The following is a 25,535-nucleotide window of genomic DNA, read 5'->3' on the forward strand; positions in this document are numbered from 1 at the left end:
CCCAAGCTTTTTGAACTTTACAAGAGCATAAATCACAGAGTCACTGGGTTCTTAAAAATGCTCTCCTGTACTCACTTGACCTTTTTCTATATTCTGAAAACTATCTCTTGGAAGATAACCTCAGTCTCTGACATAATACTGTCCTCTGCAGTGAAAGTATCCTTCTGTTGAAATTGAAGACTTGGGATGATTGTAATGCATTAGAACATCTTTCCTTGTGATTTCTTTTCTAGGTTCATCTTTTCCATGTACTTTATGAACAAGATTCATTAGCAGCTTTCTAACTTTTTGAAATCTCATTCTTTACTTCTAATAGCTTGGCTTTCCTACCTCCCGCCTCCCCCCTCCCCCCCAGTATAGCATCAAACTTATTTAAGTTAATAAATACCCCATTCATTTCCCTGCTTGCACTCTATTCATTTGTTTTCACAGTAGTGTCCATTGTTTCTTTGAAGGATTCATTTGAATTGGTAAACTGTTTGTCCTGTGCTTTATGAATTCTATAAATGTTCTTGTAGACTTCACAAGCTTTATAATTTGATATGTTCTGTTATTCAAAGGTGTAGTGACCTCTATTTCAACATCCATCTAGTTGGGGTGGGGCTTTCCTGCAACAAAGTGTGTTTTAAATTTTAAGCCATATTTAACTCTGTTGTGAACTTCTTCCTTAAATATCATTATATACTTTTATGGTCTATTTCTAGTCACCTTTATGCCGTTTTCTGATTCACACATTTCAGACTAAGCTGCTGTTTTCCTTTTTTTAATACACCCTGTTAAATAGCAATACAGTGGATTTCTGAGATTTTTCAAAAATGAAGCTTCAACTCATGATTTAACCTCAAAATCACATGATGGAAAATGACTCATAATTTACAATATCTGTTAGAATGCAATAGGTGAAGTAAATTTGAAGAAACATCCATGTTCTCACAAAAGGCTTCAGTTTTACATTACCTTACCTCTTGGGTTCAACTCCATGGTCACAGTAAGCTCATTAGCAACTCAGACTTCAAAATGGCATTTTACAGTGTCAGAAAAATAAAATTTTCTCTCTGAAAAAGTACCGTAGCTTAGTAAGAAGCTCATATATGCACATATTTATGTCAATATATATTTTTTTCCAAATGTCTAATTTACATTTTATATTTCAGAAGGACTTTCTTTATAAGAATTAATTCTTTCAATAATATCACTTAGAAAGAATACTACAGCAAATACTTACCTGGCAAATACCTGATAAATGTAATTAAAAGAAGTTCAAGTCCAAATTCAGAATTTTTCTGCAGTTCTTTAACACTGGAGTGTACAATTCATATGCAGGAATGGACTTGCTGTCCCTTGGATTGGAAAGTGTTGGTATCTGATTGAAGAGACTCTGAATGACAAGCTGAACACATCCCTGTGTGTCTGGGCTGCATTCCAGTTTTTGACAATATAAGGGCTTTTCACTTAAGCTAGGAATACCTCCACAGAATGTGTAGCTGGACTGTTTAAAAAACATCCCATATATGGTTCTGACACATATTCCTGCCTCTTGAATCCATTGCTATTACCTCCTTAAATCCAATGCCATTACCTCCTTAAACCTCTGATTGAATTTCCTTTCTTATTATTATACTTACGATTATGAAGCAGTGACAGGCGTATTTCCAAGTATTTAGAGGTCAGCCTCAGTTCAAATAAGCATCCAAAAGGGTAGATATTAATCTGAAGGAGCTAGGTACACATTTAAGGCAGTTTTGTAACCCATTTTCCTTACTGCTATCATGTTCTTGATAGTAGAAATAAATTTCAAGGCTTAAAACCAAATTGCAGAGGCTTACTTTCTTTTAGGACATAACAGTCAAAGTAGAAACTAAAAATCCAGGTCACCTTGCATAGAAAATGTGCTGAGTTTTTTTTTTCACCCCCCTCTTTCTTGCTTCCACTTGTTCATGGACTAAACTATTCTGGGATATTTCTTAAAGTCTTCCTGTTGATATGAAACTATGAGAAGCAAAGGTAAATAAAATTTTTTAATTACTGTAGGCCAAATACATAGATAAAGTAGCAGAATGGACAAGATATAGCCATGTCTTGAAAGCTACAAGTATTTAAAATTGCCTGAAAGACTGAGAAACTCTCTTTGAGAAAAAAACATAGGAAGTAAGCAAGAAAAAATAATGACAAGAAAAATAACCCAAAGACATAAAATGAGAAAAAAAAATTCAACAGAAAATTTGCAAACAGACTTGTATAGGCTAGATAAATTAAAAAAAAAATTATTTTGGAAGTTCTGCACGAAGTTACCTTCTAAATCAACAGGTAACTTTAATGCTGTTTCTCCTGCAGCATTTATTTTGCTATGTGTTTTGTAGGTTTCCTGCTGCTAGAATAAATATAGGAGCTGTAGTTTTCATGTGTATTTTCCCTGAAATTAATTCTTAAATATTTGTGAAGGTAATTTAACAAATGTGTTAACAATTTGTTTTGGTATGTAAAATTTTCTAAATTCCTTTATGAAAGGAATCTTTAGGCCAGATCTTTTATACAGCCCCTGTGGACAACGTGCTGTAAGTCACGGTATAATTTTTAAGTGGCCTTTTTTCATTGCCTTGTTGCCAATAATGATCAGAGTGTGACCATATTCTCTGGAAAAGCAGTCTGCCTTAAGGGCTCTGCCCACCTCTACTGTTCTCTGGTAGTGACCTGAAGCGGAAAGTTCACCACATACTGGTGTGATGAAGCAAAGGGAGATCAGTTTTCAGGCCCTCTTGTAATTATATCAGTTCAGGAACTGTAAGCACCTCCCAGGACATCAGCTCTTGCCTCATCAGTGTTCTTATCTAACTCGGCTTGAAACTGTGTGGAATGAGAAGACAGAGGCAGCCTTGTGTGGGTGCAACATTCACTGCATCTGTTACTTAGGTACCACTACCTTCCTTCATCACTGCTTTTGCTGGAAGCCACAGGCTCTTCTCTCATGTGGAAACCCTTTCACTCTTTCCAATGCTTCCATATGTACTCCTTAACACACCTCCTCTGCTTCATAAAAATGTGCAACTTCAAACACTCAGTTTTCTTCCCATCTTTGCAGCACAGGAGCCCAACTCTATAAGTAAGGTGATGTTCTTGGTGATTTGGGCTCAGTCAAGGTTTATTGGCTTAGCAAACTGTTATCAGCTGAGCTCTGCTTCCCTCTACATGTTTGCTGTGAGGTGATGCAGTGTACCACGTGTTTGAGCACAAGGGGATGCCTTGCATGGCCCAGCAGCTCAGCCAGTGTGCTGTTTGTGTTCTGTTGCTGTAAGACAGGAGTAGGGCTCAGCTCTCTGCCAGCGACACGGGAGAGGCATGGAGGGAAACGTTTTAGCACAGCCTCACATGGAATCTCTTAAAAATTGGTGTCAGGAACAAAAGCCAATATCAGCCCTAGTTCTGCACTCCCACACCTCATGCACACAAATACACACATGTGCACACCATCTAAGCTCAAAATATAAGAGAAGGCAGGGCTATAGGCTATACAGCTGATCAGAGTAATTTTTCTGAGGCCACATGAATAAAAAATGTTGATGTGTGCAGCAGTCTACATGAAAGTACATACACAGGTTGTCTTCCCTAATTTCCAGCTTTGGAACAGGAACTCACATCTTTATTTTACTCAGTTTGTGGAATACCTTGAAGGGGGTGAGTGAGAGCAGCAAGAAAGAGGTTTTAACAGACAAAAAAGAAACAATTTAATTCCAGTCTTTGTTCTCAAGGTCTTCTTTTGAAGTTAGCTAATGAAACTCAGCTACATGCTTCTCTTTAACATGGTTAATGCAGCTGTCAGGTTGGAGAGGGAAGGAGCTAGTATAATTGAAGATTTAATTTTGAGCTGTATTGTAAACTAGCTTTCATAAAACCTAACAACAGTAAAGTGGTTCATTATGTTTTAGAATGTCTGATGTAAATAAGGTCTCTGAGTGTGTGTGATCAGTCTTTCCAAGGGCCAAAATATTTTGCTGTTCCCAAGCTTGATTTGCTTGTTCAGGCTGAATAAGATCAGCACATATGCATTTAGAAACTGACTTGAATTTTAATTTTATTATAATGTCTAATTTTCCCTGCTGTGGTTGCCACTAATTCCTACAAAGTAGCCCCTCAGCTTTTGCAGAAAGACTCTAGAGATTTTATAAGGTTATTGACCAAATCAGAAACGTGCCATCAGGTAAGGCAAAGTTACTACACCCAGTGTATGAAAGAAAGAATTTATTCTATTGCCAGTTATCCAGGGAGGAGGAAAGGCATATTGCAAACTTTGCTGCAGAAAACAGATGTTTTCCAAGTTTTAGTCCCTTTGTTTGACCATAATTATTTACAATCTACATTTTTTAACTTCCATTGACACTTACTGCTTCATTCACAACTTCAGGGAGAGAGGAGACTCTGTAAAGGAGTAATTCCAAGGACATGACTATTCTTTATTTTAATGTTGTAACATTTTATGTATGATATGAATGAATTTTTCTGTGGTACTGAAAATGTAACTCCTGTGATCCATTTATTTTGTCTGTGTACATTAATCAGTTTCTGTCTTATCCTGTTCACAAAAAACAACCCCCAAAAAAGCACCTTAATATTAGAAAAATGGTGTAGGATGAATGTTGACCAGAGGTCCGACTGACCTCAATGCATAGAGCTTTTAATATTTTTCTTCTTCTTACCTGGATTAAAAAGAGTAAAAACAATGTCAAAACCACTTTAAAAGTCATGACTGAGTTATATGTATTTGCTCCTGGTATCCAAGAAAAACAATTTTCAAAGTTTGAGTGTTGAGTATGGAGCAGAAGTGACAGAACAGTTTGTCAGTGGAGAACATTATATAGAGCTATTTAAAGACTGTCCTCGACCTTTCCACCTCTTTTAAAACCTTGTGAGAGAGATTTAAACTTCTCTTTTGCCAGTGGCCTACTGTCAGTTCCATATTTGTGTTTGTTCTCTCCATGCTATGGATGTAAGAGCACATTATGGGGAGATCTTCCAAATCCTCTTTTAAACTCTTGTCTGAAGAAGAACCCTGAGATTCAGCCAGGTCAACCTTGGCACTTAAAGTTCAGAGAAATACTTTTCTTTCCTTGATCTCCTCTTAAGCCAACTTTTTACAGTTGTTGGATTGAAATCTGACCTCTGTGAAGATAGTGAAGGTTTTATTATTGGCACTGATGAGTCAAAGGTTTTCAATACTTTCTAGATGTGAATTTTCATCTGAGATACATATGTATATATCTATATATCTCTATATATATCTATATCTATGAAAATACTTAGGCTGATAAATTACTTGTAAGGCTAAGGTTTTAGATTGTTTGTAAGCAGGATTCTCATATTAAAAGATGTAAATATTATTCATATTATATATATATATATATACATATACATATACATATTAATAATATGTAAATATATCATATTAAAATCATCCAGTAGGAATTTCGTCCATTGATGACATGTTACCAAGAGTGCTATTTTCAACATAACCTTCAGGGGAAACGAAATACTGATGGTACTTTAATGTGCCAACTTTTTCAGTGCTCACTCTCTCATGTATAATGCCCCAAAAGATAGTAAAAGTAGGTGCTACCACAAAGGCACTGTTGATTGCTGGAAAATAATTTATTATATATTGAGGAATCCTAAAGAATTCCTGATCTTTAGCTACGAGTGTAAAATATAGAAATGGAGCCAGAGCTAAGTTACTACAGGGAGTTTTGGTCATTGATTTATTTTCTCTTATTCTTAGCTCAGAATCCTCATTTGAAAAGGACCATAAAAAAGTTAAATCAATATTGTAGTCACAGAAAATAGCCCACAACGGGGTTCATGTAGCCGTTGATACTCACATCTGGCTCCTTTGGAGGTGTCATTGTGTGTGTTTCTGTGTCAAAAATGGTGTAATATGTGGGGGACCAGCTTTTATTTTGTGTCCAAGTGGGGTGTTTCATCATTTAATGAAAAGATGGAAAGTAAGAGCACAGCTGATTTGAAGCAATTTGGAAGGAGTTTCACAAAATCATCATGGGTGAAATAGCACTTTGTTACTGCAAATCTGCCTTTAATATTTACTACTGTAATATTTGTTCTCTTGTAGTCTAAACACAGTAAATACAGTGATCATTGAAAATAGTTTTGGGTTTTTGTTAACATGTTTATGGTGACTGTACCTATCTATTAAGTATTCTTATTCAAAATATCACTTTTAACAATTCTAAGTGCTAACTGAAAACAACTTTTTTCTTTATTCCCTCCTTTGAAGACAAAGACAGGGGTTTGTTTGCTGCAGGATGGTAACCAGGAGCCTTTCAAAGTGCGACTGCACTTAGCCAAAGATATTTTGATGATCCAGGAGCAGGATGTGATCTGTGTGTCTGGTGAGCCTTTCTATTCTGGTGTAAGTAGTTTTTATTTCTTCTTTAAGATGTGCGGGTGCATACTCTTGATGCATTTGCTCCCATGGATTGGTATTTCATTTTACACTGTTAACACTAAGTGTGTTTTAATGCTTCTTTTGTGAGTAAATATTAGCAATACTCATCTGAGAAGCAACAAGGAGATAATAAGGCATATGCATGACTGCAGCACTGTTTCTCTTCTCTCACCCTTGGGTATTGGAGCCAGTGAATGTGGGAGGAATGACACGAGCAGTGGTTTTTGCAGGGAGTACAGATACCTCAAAGTACCTATATCGAAGTATTGTCTGTGGAGTTGATAAGATAATTGTGTCAGGGCTTTGCTGGTAGAGGAGTTCCCTTTTATCCTCTGTTGATTGAGTTCCTTCCTGTAGTAGGCCAGCACTAGACTTCAGAAATGCTGTGGGAGTCACTATCTTTAACAGCATGTAATGTTAACAGAGATGGAACAGAGGGATAATGGGCTTTATGTATCACTGTTTTTACCTGATGTGTCACATTCCTTATTTAAGCATCATATTGAATTTTGTGCATGAGAAACTACAATTATTTGGAAGATCTGTAAAATTTTATGCAGAATAATACCATAGAGTTTAGAGCTATTGTAATGCAAAGTTTTTATTAATTATTAGTAGATAGGTACAAAAATAATAGAAAACATTTAGTATTAATTTCTGTAGACATTTTTATAGATACTGTAATTATATTTTGTAGAGATCTCCTTTTAAGCTAAATAAAATAATCACAGAATTTCATGTTAAATCTTGTGAGGCATAATAGTGTGATATCTGTTCATACAAATGTTTTGTTAATGCTATTATGTCTGGTTTATTATTTAATTGCTGCTGTTGCCACCTACTTGCATCTCTAAACACAAGCACAATAAAAAGATAGAAAGCACAAATCAAAAATAAATTGGTAGAATGTTAGCAGTGCAAAGAGTGTGAAAGATTAATGAAAAAACGTATCAAATTATCCTTCTCACGATTATGAATATGTCAAGGTGAATTCTTTGGAGCTTTTCTCTGAAACAAGAGGAACACATTGCTTAGAGTCTCCATAGAGTCTGGGTTTATTTGCTTGACAAATGTGACATTAGCTTCTGACTGTTTCATGCTGAACAAAGGCAGTTTGCTAATACAGATCTGTATCCTTTATGTGGAATATGGATGCTCCTTTTACCAATCAGAGTCACATGTTCTTCAATAGACAGGATGTCCAGCAGCCAGGATAGAAACAAGTTATGAGTTTAAGCTCAAGCCGTAGTTGTTCAATTAGCAACGTACACTGTGGCACCATTATTTCACCAACACCATTCTGACTTTATTTATTAAAAGATTTTATCACTCAGAAATATGACTTTCATTATTCTGCTGTAATATCTGTAATATCCTGCTGAACTTGTTATTTAAATGTCTTCATGAAATGCATATTAATTTTTTTCCCTTTTCACAGCTAGGCTTTCTCTTACAGTATTTCTCTCCTTAGTTTTGCAAAGGCTATGTAGAAAATAATGGATTATTTACTTCCCCAGTAAACTCCCCCATGTTATTTGCATATTAATGCATAACTCATTAACTGATTGATTTTAGTGTGTTGATGCAGAGTTTATTTTCCTGGCAGTGTCATTGTTAGTGACTTTTGAGCACTTTACTCTGATTTCCTTTAGAATTTAGACTAGTTTTTTTTACCAGTATGTTCATTCCAAATAAGGATGATTGGCATTTCACAGACAGTTAACTGTCCTTTTGTCACAGGTAATTTGAATAATCTGGAATCATGTACCTTGATTGTATACTATAATCACAAAAGTCCCACAGGCTTCATTTTTTGTTTTTTTCCTATTTTTCCTCAGTTTTATTCCTGATTTATTAGGTTTAATTTGTTTGTTTGCTTATTTTTCCTATGTTTTACTTTGTTTGGTTCATTTTGTTCTGTTCTTTCTGTTATTCTAGATAACTGATTGCATTTATGTTTCCTTTACCTGAATTCTACAAAGCAAGGGATTTCATTGGCAACTGACACTTAATGCCTCAGAGAATGAAATCTTTAAGCATAAAAATAAAATTTGTAAATGAGGAACAATAGTATTGCTAAATTTTACAGACAAGTAGCTACAGTAAAAGTAATTTTTAATCTGTTTAAATAAATAATCTTTAAATAATGCAATTATAAGGTTTTGCTTTATCGCTGCTGCACTGGTATGGAACGAAAGGCTATTACTGTGTTTCTAGTTCAGAACAGTGTCTCTTCTGTTTGTTGAATCTGAATTCAATTTGCATGCTCCTCTGTGTAGGACAGTCTTTAAACAGGCACTTAACGTTCCAGCAGCATCCAGATCTGCATCCTGTGGAATAATCTAAATAAAATCAATGGCTCCTTAGGAATGAAGTGCTGTTTAATGTGAGTGTATGGGATAAGGAGCTGGTTCTTAATTTGGAACACTTCCTTTTGGTGTTAGACTGTTCTAGTTTCCAAAACTAAAGAGGTGCAAAGAAACATTGTTTCTTCTTTTGTTGTGTACAGTTTGGAGTAAGAAAATAAAATTCATAAAAGATTATAAGCAAAATAAATAGTGTTATACATTAAAAAAGAAAAGCATCTGTTTCTTTAATGGGCTGAAAAAAACAATAAGCATTAGTGAGGGTTCTGCAGCAATTGTACCTATAGCAATTCCATACAGCATCAACCATCATTCAAATGATCATGGACTACATCTAAATTTGAACACGGTTGCATCAATAAGTATTAAATATATTTCTTTTTGTGTGCAATAAGAAAGTCTTGCTTTCCAAGAGAAAGAAGTGTAGCAGGTCCAGCATTATGCTGCTAGCAGATATCCAATGCAGATTTGAGCCCCAGTGCAAATGACCAAAAGTGGGATGAGAACATACTGTGAAACTCAAAGTGCAGAAGACAGTGTTATTACAAATCCAAATTAAATCCTTGCCTGTAGAGAGGTTTTATGTTATGGACAGTGTATGCCTCAGTTGGAGTGGCTTGTGTTGGAAGATAAGACTGCTGTCCCTTAGGTCAGGTACAACCTTTTTCTCTCAGAGCAGTTACTAAATGTCCTGAAAAGAGTTGAATTGAACCATGTAGGAACCTCATCACTATTTATGGCAGAATTTTAGAATATCTTTATCTATTCTTTTGAGCATATTTCTTTAATTACTTGAAATTATGCTCATAAAAGTTTGCTGTATGGTGGTCCATATAAGAATGTGCAGTGAGGCAACTTCCACTCTTTTTAGACAAACATTTAAATAGCCTGGACTAACCAGAATAGCCTAATGCTGAACTTGGTGAAAATTATGATGGGAGAGGAGATAGCCTAAGGTATGGCATATCTGAGGTAGATTTGTTCCTGGGAAAGGTTTTAATATTTGCCATTCCAGAATCAATATTTTTATTTTAGAGTTAATCCTCACAGTTTCTATTACCTTTCATGAACATCTAAAATTCAAGGAAAAGGATTATTGTGCTATATTAAGATAAGCAGTTTATCTGTTTAGGAAGCTGTGGATTTTTGCTTATTTTCTTTAATAAATTTCATTCATTAATTGTACTCAGAGTTTTTTCTACACATAGAGTCTATGTGCATCTGAGATCCATAAATTAAGGATATGACAATGAACCATGTGACAGAATGGATCATTTGAATCAGCTATTCTTTTTTCTAAAAGAATCAAAATAAACTGCAAGCAGCTGGCAAATAGTTAGCTACCAGGATAGTTTGCATTTCTACAAAATATTCTTAAATATTCTTTTAAAGGGTCATAGATTTTACAGAATACTGCTAACTCACCTGATGTTAACGTACAGATGAGTCACATCTCTTTCACGTAATTTATTTCTATGATGCTGTATAGTAAATGCATTAATTAATTGAAGATTAAGAAGTTCTTTTAGTGGTTTGATTTTTTAATTAAACATCTTTGGGGAAAATTTGTGTGAAGGTCAATCATAATTCAATACTAATAAAAAATGAGCGAATGGGTTTTTTTTTTTTTTGTGAACTGACAGAGCAACAGCTCTCGGAGCACCATGGCATTTGTCCAAGCTTTTAACTGAGTTTGATACAATTGTATCTAAATGAAGCCTATGGACTGTAATTGGTCTTGTGATTAAAAAATTATCAATAAACACCTTTACTAAGGCCAGGATGTAACACTGTCTCAAAATGTTGCACTGCAGCCAGATCTGTTTTCTGATAATGTAAACCACACTGTCTTTTTTTTTTTACTGGAAGCATAAAAAAAAATTAATTATGTCTCACTTTTAGGGTTGTCTGTATGCTATTGTGAAATCACGTGCTGAAAGATTCATAAATATGTGCAAAGCCCATAAAGTATTTAAAAAAAAGTTATTAGAGATTTTCTAAATTTTTTAGCTTTGTATAAAAAAAAGTCTTTTAAATTAAAACTTTACACAATAGATTTTTTTTTAATTTTTTAAATTTCAATAATTAAGTTATTAATTTTTAAGAATAAATTTAAATTCAAAACACATCATTTAGGGATGACATGCCTGAGAAGTCACATTAAGTTAGTACATTTTCCTTGCTTGAATATTTAATTTTTTTGAGATTTTTTTTGAGAATTAATTTTGTATTTGTTATATTGGATCATTCTCTTTTGAAATTTATGAATTTTCTTGTCCTATATTTTAGTCGTGCTAAAAAAAGATTCAATTAACATTAGCAATTTAATGAATAGAAATAGAAGGAAAAAAATCAAAAGCTTAAAATGGTAAATTATAGTTTTGACTTATTTTCTCTATTGTCTTTATTTACAATTTTGATTCTGATGTTTGATTGAATATTACAACTAATGCCAAAATGGAACTCCGTGTCTTGTAAAGAATTGCAAATATGTGCACAGATAGGTCACCTTTCAAACACTTTGCATTCTTGTTACCTTCACAAAGCTACCAGTAAGAATCTTTGGGTTTTTTTATCTTTTTGGTATCTGTCAGCTATTCAGTGGAGTGAATCCATTTTTTCACTGAAGTCGTCAAGTATCCATCAGATGGGGGCAACTTTTTTCCCCTGCCAATCTGGACAGCTTTAAGTGACAACCTGACAGATGTAAATATGATTATTTAGGGAAAGCCTAAGGCAGCTTATTTTTCTGCAGCTACTTAAAAGTAAAAAGCATAGCAATCAGCTGAAGTTAAAAATGACATTTATAATGCCAGATTTGAAAGAAAATAATGACTTTTCCTCATTGGAAGAAGGCTTGAAAGAAAGAAAAATATTGCAAATCAGAAAAGACTCAGAGAACCTAAAACATTGATAGCAGTGGAGGATGTAAGGCAGTAGCTGGAAACTACAGAGAATGTTCCTTACAAAACCTGTTGGGAGTTCAGATCCTGACCATGGGTTTATAGGTTTGTTTCTCTTTTATTTTTATACTAAGAAATGCAGTATTTCTGAAGTGAGACAATTGTATGAGTGGAATTTTATAAGTAGATATTTAGGTGAGTGTTTCAGCTTTCAAGCGTAGGCTGCTGGACCAGAAACATTTTGAAGTATGAAGGGTTGAGAGCTTTTTTTTTATTCTAGTCGCTGTTTACAGCCTGCATGACACTGCTGTGTTTGCCACCCTCAGTTTCCAGCACAGATGCAGAGGAAGGGGGATTTCCAGTTGGCCAGGCAGGTTGCAGCCCTCCCTTACTGCCAGGCTCCTCCAGTGGCACGAGGAACTGAAATAATGAGACAAGCTTCAAATGCCACATGATGGAAGTTGGTAGCTGATGAGCAAGTGTGCTGGCAAACCTTGTTTAACACTATTAATTCAAATTGGAAATGTGGCTGACCTGTGTCCTGTGTCCTTTACACTCAGAATGAGTATGAAGCCTGCCCAGGTAAATTAATCCAAAGAAATGTCACTAGGAAAGAGCAAAGCATTATCAAAAAGAGGACTCAGTGAGTCCTCTTGAAAATGTATGTAAGGATTCAATAAAATTTTAAAAATCTACATTATATTTTCTTATTTCAAAGTTTAGTAGGATTACTAATAACTGATAAATTATATGAGAGTGTGACCTTGAATGTATTTTGGCATTAAATGTTACCAGGTTGATCTATGAAGTTGCTGCCAATGTACTGATTTTATCTTTATACAATTACATTTTAAAATTTATGTTCTAATATTTTCCTCCATTTTTTTCTCCTACATCTTTCCATGTCACTGTACTATTGTAGATTCCTCTCCATGTCTATTCCTTTTCCTCCACCTCCTGTTTTGTGCTGCAAACCTTTCAGCTTTTCATCATTTTCTTCCATATGTAAAATACCTTGGTCTGTCTTCTAATCCTCTGAAAAGAGAAGTCTTGTTTTCTGTCTGTACCTAGACAAACTAATTCTTTATACCTTTACTCTTGTAAGATGAATCTCCAGACTCACCAGATGAATAACCACACACTGGGAATAAGGTTGAGAAATGGTATATTTAAGTTTCACATGCTGTTAACTCAGTTTTGTGAAAATTTTTGAAGTTTCTTCATCCTTTTGTTCAACATGTATTTGACTTCTTTCATAGAGACACAGTATTAGATTATTAGAGCCCATTAGATGACTGCTTTGTATTATACAAGATAGATAGTTTGAAATAGTAGCTAACAAAATATTTTTTAAGAGTCAGTTAAGTAACTATAAAATTTCTTTTGCATCATTTACCATTCAATATGAAATACTTGAATTTTTACTCTGCTCCAAGATGTAATTTAAAAATAACATTAACTCTTGACTAAATATAAATAGTTAATGATTATCTAGGATTCTGTTTTCCTTTCCTCTCTGTTTATGTTGCTCTGTGCTCACATGGTCATTCTGCACTTCTCATCTCACATAACGAAGACATTTATGTTCCCCAGAAAATCATATAGATTTTAAGAAATATTAGTATTTCTTTAATGAAAGCCTCAAAAACATTGTTTCTCTTTCACTGCATAGCTCTGAGGAAGAATTTTTTTTTTTGGCAAAACTCTTTGCTGTCCTTTCCAGTCAATTTTCTGAGACACATGGAAAGTGCTGACAGCATGGCAGCAGCTTTGTGTTTTTCAATAAAATAACTACTTTTGTTCTGTTCCAGGAAACAGCAAGAACACTACTCAGAATCTTACTTTTAAGAGTCCTAGGAGCTCTAACCTTCCTTCTGTTTCATATCATGTAGATAACAAATGTGAAAATGTAATTACAAGCTCACAGAACACTTTGTGTAGTCTTAATAGTGAACTAAGTATCTTTTCATCTCAACCAAGTTTTATTTTGTAAAGTTGGAAATGAAGTTGCTTTTAGAACTTGCAAAACCACTGCAAATGCATGGAATATCATGTGATGCAAAAAGAGGGGAACACATAAAAATATTAATAGAGAATCAACAGAACATCAGTATTTTTAACCTGAACAACAAAATAGTCAGTCAGGATACTTAGAGCACTTTGTCACTTGTACAAAATTTTTTTGCCTCCAGAGTTCTTGCTGTGTTTTATTAATGAATAGTTCTAAATCTTTTTAAGAACTTAAAGCTATTAGACCAGAGAAAAGCATTTTATTATTGTTATTGTTCACTTGAAATGCTAATTAAAGACATCAGAACAAAATAATTTACTTCAGATTGCTGGTTAAATTTATTTTGTGCATTAACCATTACAATAAAAATACTTTACATTAAAATCTATTGCTTTGCTGACAAGCTATATTCCATTCACCTGGGTTGAAAATGGCACTGAAAACTAAACTTGATTAAGGGTTTTTGAAGGTTACATGAAATAAATCATGTGCAAATCAAAGGGTAAAGCTTACTTAGACAAAGGAGTTTTCTGCCAAAACATTTCAAAGCAAGTATCTGTCATCAAAATACTGTTTCAAGTTACTTTGTAAGTCAAAAGGGAGGGATTTATCTTTTTCAGGCTAAATTTGACATCCTGCCTCTATATTCGATGCAGTTGATTAATACCTAATTTGGACATCTGCTTTGACCCACCAATATTGGATATGTTTATTTTTCTTTATCGATTACAAAAATTTATCAATTACAAAAGTAAACTTGCATTGACCAATGACTGATTAGAGCTGGGGCTTTATCCCAACCTAAAAGAAAGGTGTATGAAATGTCTTATGCTTCTTACTGTTCTGCAAATGCTGTTTCACTATAAGGCTTATATGGGGTTTTAAATTGCAGACTAGGAGATTATTGATGGTTTACTAAAGAAATAAACAACTTGTATTTAATTCTGATTTGTACTTTTGAAGGTCATTTGCATGTTTGTTATTTTTAGCTAACTTATGTAAAGAAAATGTCCATCTGCAAATAAGCAATGTATTATTTCTTTATTATAAGAGAAGTGTGTAGAGAGGTTTGTTTACTTAGCCTAGATTAAATACAGTGCAATGCCTTCCCTTCACATCACACATCACTCAAGTGAATCTAGTTTGCAATATGTTTTTGAAGTGAAATTCAGTTCAGTAACTCTCTGGTCCCAAAGTATTTAAGATCAAATTTCAATGGAGATAGAAAAGAAACTAGCAAAAATACAAGACAAAACCCTTTGATACTTTATGTTGTCTTGAAATTTTTCTGGTTTCCTTCCTTACTTCTATACAGTTTTGCCTATTTAGGAATCTTCCATGCTAGCATGACTTTTTCACATAAAGAAATAATGCTGAACTCCAGTGTAAAATCTTTCTAGTTTTCTGTCAGACAGCATTTGCAAACTCACAGAAGACCCTGGATCAAGTATTTTCAGGACTATCTTCATTCTGTCTTTGCATGAGTGAAAACCAAAAAGTGTATTTTATTGACTCTTTTGTGTGAGTACTTTTTTATGGGTACTTAGGTGTGTGTTGGAGTAAGAAAGACAACAAGGACAGAAATATTCTGCAGTATAGTTTTCTATTAGGTTTTTTTAAAATGTGGCTTCAGCCTAGAATATGTTTCGATGCCAGTATTTACACTGACTGCTGACACATCATGAATTGTTTACAGTGACTACTGACATATCATGAACTACAAATTTTATGAAGTTACATGTTTTTCACTTGAAATTTAATCCATGTGTTGTCCTTAATTCCATTCATGGTTGATGTAACACTAGCCAGTTCAAGCCAGTTTGGTGAAAGGTTGCTATTTTTCCATGTCATTTTAGCACAAGTCCGTTCTATTTGATTTGAGCATGTATAACAAAAAATAACAGAATATATTGACAAGAGTGCACAAGTCAAGTTCGTGTTCTTAACTCCATGTTCAGCACAAGCTGGAGGTGCAAACAAGATAAAGTTAACAGGAAAAATACAGCTCCCAGTGGAGCCACAGCTGAGTGTTTCTGTTCATTTATGTATACTCAGCTTAGACCACACATGGGACTGTGGCCTATATTGGTTTATCCTGAATATATTGTCAACACCATTACCTGCATCTGATACTGTGACAGACAAAAGTTTTCTAGGTTTTCTGAGTACAGTCTGTGGTCTGAACTCAATCTGTGGGACTGCATTATGAAAGTTCCTTTTTAGATGTTTATGTAAAAAATGAAAATTGAAAAGTTTAGTTATTTAACAGCAAAATATATACCTTTTTCTTAGAATAAATATTTACAATCATTTTGCATTTTGCAAGCATTAGCCTAAATGAATAAATGGTCATCTCATTTTAGGCAATCCCATTTGTCTTTCAGTCCAAAATATTGGATGAGTTTACTCTTGCTCTTTCCACAGTTACTCAGTTCATATTTGTCACAAATGTGAAAAAATAAATAAGATTACTTGATTTTCATCAAATTTCTGAAATAACAGTTTTCCAAAACTTTTATGTGGTACCTCCTTTATTTCCCTTTCTGTAAATGAAGTAGGGAAGAAAAAAATACATCTGTATGTATTTCATCCTATCTGTCACTGCTACATTCTTGATGATCTATTAAAATCTGACTGACACTGACCATCTATGCTAATTGTGTTGAAATAAATATAGTTAAATGTCACATGCATGCAGACTTATGCCATGAATTGATAATAGCATAATAGGTAATAAAATGAGTATAAAATCTAGACCACATGTAGAGTGCATACAAAAATCTACAAAATTGTTATATCTGAATCTCGATATATGGTATATCTGCTAATACATTATTTTACCACTACCTAAATGATCTAATTGTAAATTATCTGTAGTTATAAAGTCAACAGAGTGAGTTGAAAAAAAACCAAAAAAAGTCTTTTTTGTAAATATTTTTATCTGAGGCAGATAGTACCCTGCAGTTTTTACAGCACAAATTTTTAGATAAGCAATAGAAGGAAAAAGATGGGCTGCTTTTAATAGTTGTAGGTTATGGCTTATGATTGTTACACCATTACTCTGATATCAGCAGTGGCTCTTTTTGTATTACCTTCTGGTGGTTTTGGTTTTTGGGGTTTTTTTGTGGTTTTTTTTTTTTTTTTATTTGGATCATTATTGTGCTTTGAAATGAATTCATGCAATGTGTGCACTTGTTAGGCTTTGGTTAACATCAATGACTGGTCTTGACATGCAAAAGTTGTTTTCCTTTCAGATGAAACTGAATTGAAAAATGCACTGCAGGAGTGAACTGTATGTACTTCAACATGTAGTGATTAACCTGCAGATGGGACCAGTTTAGGACTAGTCAAGACCTTAACCTCTGAAATGTGTGTGTTGTACCATAATTGTCCAAATCCAAAGTTCTGGGTTTTTTAAAGCATTGCCGTACTTGCTAGGATGGTGTGAACTGAACAATTGATTTGTTGTTGTTGTTGTTGTTTGTTTTTGTTTGTTTTTTTTTTTTTGAGACCAGCTCCCTTCTTTTTTTCCAGGCTTTGTCTTTTTTCTTTGGAACATAGGTTTCACGGTACTTTAAGCTGAGGAATTCAGAACTTCATTAAAACAACAAAGATCAATGTTGAAAAAACTTACTGAAATATGAATATAGTTGTTTTGGCAGAAGACATTAAATCTAGCAAAACTTGATTTCGTTTTTCCAGGAAAGAACAGTAACAATTAGAAGACAGACTGTAGGAGGATTTGGATTAAGTATAAAGGTAAGATGATATTTTTGGTCTATTTATTGCATATTACACAAGGCATGTCTTTGTACATAATCGGTGTTGCTGTTAATGTGTCCAAACTATTTTAGAGAACTAGAAACAAGACAGGAAACAAATTTTTGTGTGTTAGATACTGTTACAGCAGGCAACTAGAGCTATGCTACGCTATGGAATGGAAGGCAATCATTCCCTTAAAATTCAAGCTGTCCAACTCTGTAATAAGGTTTGATGTAAGAGTTGCAAAGTGTTTTCAACTCTATAGACTGTACTTGTTCATCTTCTCTCTAATTTAAATAGTTATTAATGAATGCTAAATTACAGTGGCAGGCACAAGGAACAGCCAATAAGTTCATCTTCAGTTCTGCTACAAAGAATATCACATTAATCCATTGCAATTAATTTGTGGGACAGAAAGTGTTATTGGATGCTTGTATTGTTTATTTTTCCGTAGATCAAGCCCAGACAGCAATTTATCATGTTACTGTGTTTTTTTGCCTTTGTCAGTAAGATTTAAGAACATATACAAGTGTAGATGATCCTATTTAGGAGAGGGAGGAAGGGTTAATAATTTTTGTCATTGTAATGTATGATTTTGAAAACTTTACCTTGGCTTTGAGTCTGAGTGTAGACAACACAAGATTAATTTTATCTTCTACACACAGCAGTTCTCAGTCTCAAGATAGCAAGGGAAAAAATGAAGTGTACTTCACATGAATGCAAAGAGGCCTAAATTATGCATATAAAATGAAAGTATAGATTTTCCTATGACATCTGCTGGTACTGACCTTATAAGTAACTCAAAAGAAGGATTAATGTGCATTTGTGTTGTCATTGATAAGAATATGACTGAATAGAAGAATTAATTTTTAAAAATGTACTTGTGCACTTGCTGTTATCTTGTTGACCCATGAAGACCTCTGTTCAAGGGAAACTAATTGCTATTTTGTCACCAAAGTTTCTCATCAGTTTGGTCAACAACCTTTAATTTTTTTTTTCCCCTCTGGTATCATTATAGGTTACAGTACACTGAATAATAATGAAGTAATGAATGTCAGTGTAAAATGAAGTGTATGTGTAAAGGTGGTTTTATTTAAATGCTCCTAAGAAGTAACTGGTTACAGTAAGGACTTTAGATGATTGGAGAGCAAATCTCAAGAGTCAATATGCTTGATTTTTACATATAATTTACAATGAGCTATTTAGAATTAATATCACTGACAATCTCAAGATCACATTATTTAAGTATTATGTACATTGCATAAAATAAAGCATCACTTAGAAATATAAAATAAATAGAGAATGTGCAATGGTCTTTCTTAAATTAATAGCTAAGTTATTAACTTTTTAGAGTGAGATATTTATTTTCTGTGATTATTTTATATCATAGATATTTTGATCAAAATTAATCAAAGTATTGGAAAGGTGAAGATACATACAGTCAGGTGTGAATAGAAAATTTTTCATTTTTTAAAATAACTAGCAATCAGGTGGTGAAATCCCTTCAAAAGAGCAAAGAGTTCTCTTTAAAAAAGGAAACTCAAACTTGTTTGGATGGCACAGATTAGATAATGAAAATGAAAAGTTGAATTCTGTGGTCCAGGATGTTCTGTCGATGTGTTTCAGCTAGTATGATTTATTACTTTAAAATTACTTATTTTTAAAAATAAATCAAATTGTCCAATCATTTTGTTTGTTTGACCTTTTTTGCTAGGTCCTTTATTTGTATTTCTACATTCTCACAAAGATGGACAAGCGGTTGCATAGCCAACACAATCTAAAAACAAATTAATAAATTCAATTATTGTAATTTTAAACTAGTGTAAAAAACTACTTAAAACAGGAACTTACAGCAATTTTTCTTTTTTAGTTTAGTAGGCAAACTTTATGAAGACTCACTGAAATGGACTTTTTATTTATGGCATGAAATGACATGTCAGTTCCAAATATTCTGAAAAATGCCAGTTTTCTGTTTAAAATTCAAACATGGTTTGCTTCTTGCAGATTAATACAAGTTTGCTGCTATGTTTTTGTTTTGTTTTGCAAGATTCCTGAACTTTAATAAAAAACTAATATTAAAAGATTAATTTTAAGTAGAAGTGTAATTATTTTGAATTTGTGCCAGAAGGTAGAGGTTTGCAAGTCCCTCTGAAGGAGTGGGAAGCACTGAGGCCTCTCCTCCTTATGTTAATAACTTCCATAGCCCCTGAACTACAGTAGCTTCTGTTGTCTTACTACTCCCAGACTAATTAAAGAAAGGGGTTATTTGAGGACTTGCTTTCTGGCTGTGATGTATGTCAGAGGATGCTGTTTATCTGAGGTGTTAATTACAGCAATACAGTGATTAATGACACTCACTTTAGAATACTTGCTTGGGCTTGGTTATGAATTTGCCTAGTTTCAGCTGTCAGGTCTGGGACATTATCTTGTCTTTTTTTTTTCTCTACTAACTTAAAACATCCATTTACTGTCAGAAAACTCACATGAAAAAGTCACCTTTCAACTTTCTTTTGAATCAATGTTGAAAATGTCTTATCCCACTGCTAGTATTTTGAACCCTTGGAATTATTCTTTTTCTGAAGAGCAGGTAACAAATTCCTAATAATGCCAAAATTAGGCTAATTATTTTTTTTGCCTGTCTATGAGGGAAACTCTTCTAACTTGGATATTCCAAATGTATTTATAAAAATCAGAGATTCAGCTAACTGCTTAGAGAAAAACCCTGTTTGTAAGGTTGATTTTGTCCAAGACCTAAACTTCAGCCCCTTAAGAAATAGATTATAAACCACTCTTTTAGGGTTTGATAACCTGGTGTGTGGATGTATCTCTTAGCTGAGGTTAGTGCTGAAACTGTGCTTGAATTTGAAGCAGACCTGCTCTGGTTTACACTCTTCTGAAGGAATGATTTTCTCTTTTCTGAAGCCTCCTATCAAATGCTTGTTTGTGGAGGAATAACCATATAGAGAGAATTTGGAAAGTGTAATATTTCAGTAATTTATCAAATCTCTGACAAGTTTGAGATGCAGAACCTTGACAAAAGAGGCTTCTCAGTGTTTGGTTTCCAAAAGAACATCCTGTTTTTCAATAATTGGAGTGTAGTGTTCCTGAAGAAATAGGCATCAAAACTGAGAGTTTATGAAACAAATTGAGGTTTTTGGTTACAGTCTGACTTCTGTCTACTAGGACTCAGTACACTGCCATTATTCTGCCTCTGTTTTGATCATTCTTTTAAAATGGTGAACAGCATAACAGATCCTCTGAGATTCAGTTTGACTTTCTAATTTAACTTAAATGAAAAATTCAGTGTCCATAGATCTTAAAGCTATTTTTGCTAGTGGAAATGCTTCCTTTTACTATGAAGTCATAGTTCCCCACATTGTCTAACTGTGATGATCGTAAAGTCCAACAATTGGTCTGATCTTTTATAAGCTCTTTTTTTAGAAAATAAAAAATAAATTTCCTTGTTATACTTCGAACCAAAAACCTCCAGCCTTTGTCAATAAAGTTACTGCTTTCAATTGCCCTATTTTTCATATGTCAAAAACTTCTGAAAAAAACTCTTGCCCATAAAAACTGGGATAAGAAAAAACCTTTAAGAGTGTATCAGGTGACACTTTGAAAGGAGGTGTGGGTGACCTCTCACCAGTAGTGGCCAGCATTCAGGACAGTGACCTTCAAACAGCTGCCAGTGATTAGAGCTTCCTCTGCCCCTTCTAGCAGGACCACCTCTGCAGGTGGGAAGCTGCTGTCATTCCAGATTTATCCCTGCTTGAGGAAAAGTGACAAAGAAAATTTGCTTGACAAAGATCATTGTTAGAGTCTGGCAGAGGTCTGAGCCATTAAGTCTTCAGCAGCACTATTTGATGTATTTCTGTCCATCCTCTGGTCTGAGGTTATAATTACATGTCTGTACTGGAGGAAGAGAAAATTTAAAGCAGTGAAAAAGTTGCCTCTGTTCCCAGAGGTTTCTTCAGAAGAGTACTCCCTGAGATTGTAAAACCAGATTTTAGTCAGGCATACACTTTTTCCTCTACAGGACAGAGACTCAAGTATGGAGAATGCAGAATGCAAGGCTGCAATGGCAGCCTGAAGTAGTATTCAACAAGGTGTTGGCAGAATACCCACAGTTTGCTGCAAATTGCTAATAGTGACTGGGTATAGGTAGCTGGCCAACTATTTGCTGTTTCCAGTTTTGATTTTTTGTTTCTTAGAACAGCAGGTACTACATCCTTTTACTGATTTAAAAAGAAGCCTTCATACAGGTCAGACTCGGATGCAAAGAGAAGAGATAATTCACTTCAGTAGGAAAGTACTGAAAGCTTCCTCAGATCTTTAGTGTAAATGGGTTTAAGTGGATTCAATACAATGAGAGAGGAATAATCATGTTGTGTGCATTGCAGGCTGGCTTAGTAATAAACATAATTTCCTACTTTAAGGGAGCATTAGATCTAAGGAAGCAGGGAGGCTGTTTTAAACCTCTCACTTCTTTGCTGGGCCTTGAGTATCCTGGAATAGAGCAACATGTGTGTAACATTGGAAGCTTAGGAGGAAAGTGACACTGTTATTTTTTCTGTTTGTTTGATAAGTTTTGAAGAAATTAAATTTGCATGTGACTAGAAACTTTGGCGGGTATAGGTTAAAACTTATGAATTTAGTGAGCTTGAACTCATTATCTGCAGTGAATCCAGCTTTTACTGTTGCTGTTCCTCTGGTGAAAACTATTGAAAGATATTCAGCAAGATATAGTAGCAGTATGTTCCATGCTTGTCAACACTTATCTCATGCAATGCAAGAAGAACTTTACCTGTAGACATATAATTGTTGTAATATTACTGAGATCCCCATTAACTCAGTGTTTTTAGGGTCATTTGCATTGATAGACACTAGCAAAAGGAATATTTATCCTATTTAGCATTCTGTGGCTACACAGGACATTAATCTTTATTCCATGACAGAGGTGTTGAGTGCAGGAGTCTGTTCAGTTTCAAACACTTTGATACTGCATGAAGAAGGGATGTGTGCTGTTCCTTAGGGATTGAAATACCCATGTCAGTCCTTTTCCCAACTTGACACAGGGTGCCTGGACCTATAAAAGCCATCATTTCCGAAGTAAAATCTGTCTGCAGAAAAGAAGAGTAAGAAAACACTTAACCAGTATTCTTAGTCAAAACAACAGTGTGGCAGACATTGGTTTCTGGTGACCTGAATTGGTTCAGCTTGCATTTGAGTGTATGCTTTGATGCCCTTTGCAGAGGAAAAAGTATTTGTGTCTCTCTGTATTTTTGCCTTTACCTTCCTTTGAATTTCCTTTTCATTTAAGGTTTATTTTTATTACTTTTTTCTTAAGCACCATAAATATTTCCAGTCCCAACAGGATAAACTGAATGAAGCAACAGCGTTGAATTGTTGTCGAACTGTTGAAACTATCATCTGGTTTTCCTTTATTTCTCCCCATTATTGAACACCTACTGTTCCATTTCTTAATGCTTCTTTTTCTGTTCCATATTACTTACGCCACTGCTTTCTTCACTCTTTGTGCTTGTGTGACAGACAGAAACAAATAAAGGCTGCTTTTGACATGAAAAGTCTAAACCTTCTTTCTTGTGCTTTTGTTTACCTCCTTCTTGCCAGCATGAAAACTAAGTGGTCACAGTGTGATTGCCATTATAGCTGGATGTCCATTCTGCTTTTACAGGACACATTTCATACATTAGGCTCTCCAGAATTCACAGAAACTGATGTCCTTCATGTCTGGTAGAGTTCTGAATTCACTTCCCGAGCTAATGATGGCAACTGAGAACTTATTTATGTGAGACAATAAGGACTTAATCACAGTCAAATATTCATTAGAAAAAGAAGAATTGCAGAATCAGAGTTATTTGCTCAGTCTCTCTAAAAACTGTATTTAGAGAAAGGGTAAAATATAACTTTAGGTGATAAAGATATTTTTAGTGACTCACAAAGATTGCTCTTTATTTTGTTTTCAGGGTGGAGCAGAACATAATATTCCAGTGGTCATTTCTAAGATTTCCAAAGAACAAAGAGGTGGGTATCGGGTATCAGCTTATTACAATGTACTTTAATATTCCATTTAGAAAAAGATGTATTAAATCTTGAGATTCTTTAGTCAATGTTATAACAAATACTGTTGTTGAACCCTTTCTCTCCCATATCTTTATAATCTCTCTCTTCCTCAGAAACTTTTTCTGAAAAAGTAGAGAATTGATATTTGGAATACTTTTTAAGTCTTCAATCTTTATTTTTATTTTTTAGAAAATAGAAATAGTAAAGTAATAGGAAAGTATTAGAAAATAAATAGAAAGTATAGAAAATAAATAGGAAAGTATCAATAGAATGAAAATGCTTAATAAATTTTATAAAAGGCAATGATTTAGTGGCTTTGACTTCCCAGTAATTATTGTCTGGAAGTTGTAACAGATAAAATGTTTGGCTCTTAAATCATTATAACACAGCAGGAGAATGCATGACTTTTTAACCTGGTTACTCGGGTTGTATTTAGAGTACTTTGAGTACTGCATAAGGTTTTGGCCATACTTATTTTTATTAGGAACAGAACTGGTGCTGAATTTCTGTATTGATTTAACTGGCAACATTTTGAAATTATTGGAATGATACATGGATAATAGTTAAACAGCTCAAGATGTTCACAAGTATGAAGGAGGGAGGTCGTGTACCAGTACTAATAAAGTGTACTTAATGTCTTTGTTACATTTGTATGTAATTGTATAAGGCCGGAAATGCAAAATTGGAAACATTCCCCTCCATCTGTAATGCAATAATCTAGAACTCAGCTTCTCCTCAACTAAAATGTGTCAGTATAAAAAAAAGGTTTCTTACTCACCCACTCAGATAGAGAGGTATGGAAGAATCAGCATATTGAGAACAAAAGCCAACCCTGAAAAGTAGATATGAAAGTTGGAGTTAGGGAGAATAAGGAGTAGCATGGAATGAATCCCTAAGGAAGGCAATAAGGTTAACCTAAAGAATTTGTACTTGTGACTACAGTCTTTTCAGTATACGTGTAACTAATACATAAAGATGTGGCATATATTACATGCAGTACCTATTAAAATGCTATTAAGCACTGCAGGAAAAATAAGAATGATATACTTAAGTTTAATTGAGCACACTGAAGTGCAATTTTATTTCTGACATAAGTTTTTTTGCTGCAGTAGCTGTTGCATTGTTTCTAGCCCCAATACCTAGCTGTGATATAATTTTCATTACTGCTTTCAATAAAAATATTGCTGATTTCTGCAGAGCTAGTTTTGAGGGATATCTCTTTTGTAGGAGAGTGCTGTCTTGTGATGTAGAAAGTGTCATGCTGTGCTCCTGGACTAGAGAACTTTGATAGAGAAAATGCTGTTTTACCCAAAGACTATGCCTCAAAATAAATGAAAATATCTGTCCTGCAATATTTTAAACATCTGTTTTTAAATACAGCTGATAGGATCATTCCACCAAACAAGGACTTGAGTATCATAATTTACATCAATATTGATTCCAGTTTTGCAGCTCATATAAATACATAAAGTTTTTGGATCAAGTCCAATACTAGCTTTTTCCAGACAGTCTCTCTATGTTGATATGGAGTGCTATAGTTAATAATTACATGTAATCTGTTAATATCCTGTAGTTCTCATGTTCATGTTCTCAAAGGTTATTAGTGTCTTTACAGACAAATAATCTTTGTTATATTTCTGATGTGCTTATAAGGTGTATTTGAATGAGATAGCTCTGATATGGAGCACAGTGTTTAAAAATTGAAAGTGTAGAATTAGATTTTATAAATTTTGTTGTGTTGCAACTTTGTTCTTAAAATCACATTCAGTTTGGCTGATGATTTTTTTACAATATATTTACTTTCTAGCTCTTCAGCCTATGTAAGTGTTATCCAGCATTAATAGTCTCTATTATTTATCAGAATTTACAAAGATGCAAGATCTAAAGGGTCCTTTATCTTTGGAAAAAAATCTAAAAATTCAATTTGTTATTCATGAGTATCCCTGAAGTCTCCATGT

At 34.1% G+C, this 25,535-nt stretch overlaps 1 protein-coding gene across 7 annotated transcripts in view; it reads left to right on the forward strand.

Moving 5' to 3' along the window:
* SNTG1 (syntrophin gamma 1) overlaps positions 1 to 25,535 on the forward strand; it is a 315,746-nt gene that overhangs the window by 160,834 nt on the left and 129,377 nt on the right. For all 7 annotated transcript variants that reach the window (XR_010439215.1, XM_064706080.1, XM_064706079.1 and 4 more), the window contains exons 3-5: positions 6,281 to 6,415; positions 17,434 to 17,490; positions 23,481 to 23,538. Coding sequence is in view for 6 of the 7 variants with exons in the window: in XM_064706080.1 (XP_064562150.1) it covers positions 6,281 to 6,415; positions 17,434 to 17,490; positions 23,481 to 23,538 (250 nt within the window). In the remaining variant the exon portion in view is untranslated. The remainder of the gene's footprint in view (positions 1 to 6,280; positions 6,416 to 17,433; positions 17,491 to 23,480; positions 23,539 to 25,535) is intronic.

The sequence above is a fragment of the Zonotrichia leucophrys genome, chromosome 2 (genome assembly GCF_028769735.1).
Source record: "Zonotrichia leucophrys gambelii isolate GWCS_2022_RI chromosome 2, RI_Zleu_2.0, whole genome shotgun sequence".
Lineage (NCBI taxonomy): Eukaryota > Metazoa > Chordata > Aves > Passeriformes > Passerellidae > Zonotrichia > Zonotrichia leucophrys.